At 51.9% G+C, this 2378-nt stretch overlaps 1 protein-coding gene across 1 annotated transcript; it reads right to left on the bottom strand.

Annotated features, from left to right (window-relative positions):
• Nucleotides 1-5: 5 nt before the first annotated feature.
• On the bottom strand, nucleotides 6-2372 carry LOC121026484 (keratin, type I cuticular Ha1-like; the record flags this gene model as incomplete). The annotated part of the gene is made up of 5 exons (XM_040469331.1): nucleotides 2097-2372; nucleotides 1913-1995; nucleotides 1240-1396; nucleotides 199-360; nucleotides 6-104 (listed from the first exon to the last, which is right to left on the bottom strand). Coding segments are annotated over exons 1-5 (672 nt in total), but the record flags the coding sequence as incomplete, so codon positions are not given.
• Nucleotides 2373-2378: the final 6 nt, after the last annotated feature.

Raw genomic sequence — 2378 nt, forward strand, 5'->3', positions numbered from 1 at the left:
TCGATCTCCAGGGCGTTGACCGTGCGTCTCAGCTCGATGATCTCCGCCTGATAGGACTGCAGCTGCTCCGAGCTGGACACCACCTGCTTGTTCAGCTCCTCGGTCTGAAACAGCACAGGGGACGAGACAGGGTGAGACCCTGCCTCAAGGGCCGCGAGGGGCCGAGGGGCCCGGGCGGCCGCGTGCCGAGATGCCCACCTGGGTGGTGAACCATTCCTCCACGTCCCTGCGGTTGGTCTCCACCAGGGCCTCATATTGGCTCCTGGTCTCGTTGAGCACGCGGTTCAGGTCCACGGTGGGGGCCGCGTCCACCTCCACGTTGAGGCGGTCTCCGATCTGGCAGCGCAGGGTGTTGACTTCCTGAGGGAAGAAGAGGAAGAAATGAACCACAGAAATGGATCTGCTGTATATCTTCCTACTGTAGGAAAGTGAGCACAACCCTGCCAAAAATGTATATTCTGATCATTCCCAAAGACTGACACAGATACGATGTAGGATTAGACCCAAATAGGGATCACATCAATATATTTCCAAAAAAAAACTGAAAAAAGCTCACATTTCCAATAAGACTTAGGTCCAAACTCCCTGGCCTGTGCAAATCCTACCTCATTTCCCAACTCACCCCTATAGGTAATGCATGCCCAGCCATATCAATCCATGTGCCAAAATCTAATATACCTGCTCTTCCACTCTGTGTCTTTGCTCAGTCTCTTCCCCCAGATTGAAACATCCAAGTGTGAAAACCTCATTCTTCCCATGACATGTCTCTGAGAACATTCCCTGTCTCCTTCCAGGTAGACTGGACTATTCCCTGCATATGTTGCTCATACTTCTCATATGGAACTACTTTCCTCTGTCCATATTCTACCATCGTTTGTACATAGCCATCTGCCTAGACCACTGGGAGCCCGTTGAAGAGAGAGAACATGTCTTAGTTCTTTTTTTCCTTCCATCTCTACCACCAAATTTAAAAACTAACAGTGAGCAGCAGCGAGCAGGGCTCAATAAATGGATGCCTTTTCTCAGCATCTCCAACACCTGCCCAACCTCACCCAGTTGCTGGAGAATAAGCAACCCACCTCCCTACATGCTATGGGTATAGTATCATCATTCTCTGAAGACTCTTGAGTTCTTCAGAGAAGAGTCCCAGCTCAAGAAGCCTGATGGCACTTGCCTCCTGGTTGCTGATGCTAAAGGCTTGGATCTGAAACCTACTTTTTTTTTTCCTTTTCCTCTCACCTCCTCGTGGTTCTTCTTGAGGCTCAGCAGCTCCTCCCTCAGGGACTCCACCTGGGCCTCCAGGTCAGACTTGCACAGAGTCAGCTCGTCCAGGATCCTGCGCAGGCCGTTGATGTCCGACTCCACCAGCTGCCTCAAGCCCATCTCCGTCTCATACCTGCACACACAGATCAGAAAGGATGAGGCAGGAAAGAAGCCAGTCCCCTGTTCTGTGTCTTGTGTGCATGGACTGGCCTCCATCTCTTTGAGCTGGTACAGTTTTCTTCCCCTTTTCTTCCATGTTTCCCTCAAGCTCTGCACAAATAGATTGGAGAGGCCCCTGACTCACCCTAACACCAGAAGGTCCCCACAAGAACTCATAAGATGGAGTCTGTCATTTTCCTCTCAGTTTTGTTGGTTAATATACCACCACTCCCCATAGAACAGTCTCTGTCAATCTCTGAATTTGGGGATTTAAGAAGGCCTTCCATAGATAGCAATATAGGCTGAAGTGCACACAGCATATGAGTCTGGATCTCTGTTTGAAACCAGTTTTAGATAAAGCCAGGCTTGAGAAGAGAAATCAAAAGGGAAGAATGGCTGCCTCTCCCCTTCCAGGAAATGTTAGTCCCACGGGGCCATGAGAGAGCCATAAGGACCTTAGGGGTCACCTAGCCTAAAAGTCTCAACCTACTTGGTTCTGAAGTCATCAGAGGCCAACTTGGCGTTGTCGATCTGCACCACCAGCCTGGCATTCTCAGACTTGGCACACAGAATCTGAAAACAAGATTCTACTGTGAGGGCCACTTGAACTTGAGAATGTCTTATTGTTCAAAGACAGTCAGCTGCTGCTGTGCCCCCACATGGCACCCCCTCACCTTCTGCTGGAGCTCCTCGATGGTCCGGAAGTAGGACTGGTAGCTGGGGCACACGAAGGGCACCTGCTGCTGGCACCACTCCCGGATCCTGGTCTCCAGCTCCGCGTTCTCCCGCTCCAGCTGGCGCACCTTCTCCAGGTAGCTGGCCAGGCGGTCGTTCAGGAACTGCATGGTCTCCTTCTCGCTGCCATTGAAGGAGCCCTCGCAGAACCAGCCACAGTTGCCCACGTTGGCGGGGATGTTGCAGGCCCCGGGCAGGGTACAGGTGTGGCAGCTGGGGGG

This window comes from Herpailurus yagouaroundi, unplaced genomic scaffold, assembly GCF_014898765.1.
Source record: "Herpailurus yagouaroundi ecotype Mexico unplaced genomic scaffold, PumYag 111860, whole genome shotgun sequence".
NCBI lineage: Eukaryota > Metazoa > Chordata > Mammalia > Carnivora > Felidae > Herpailurus > Herpailurus yagouaroundi.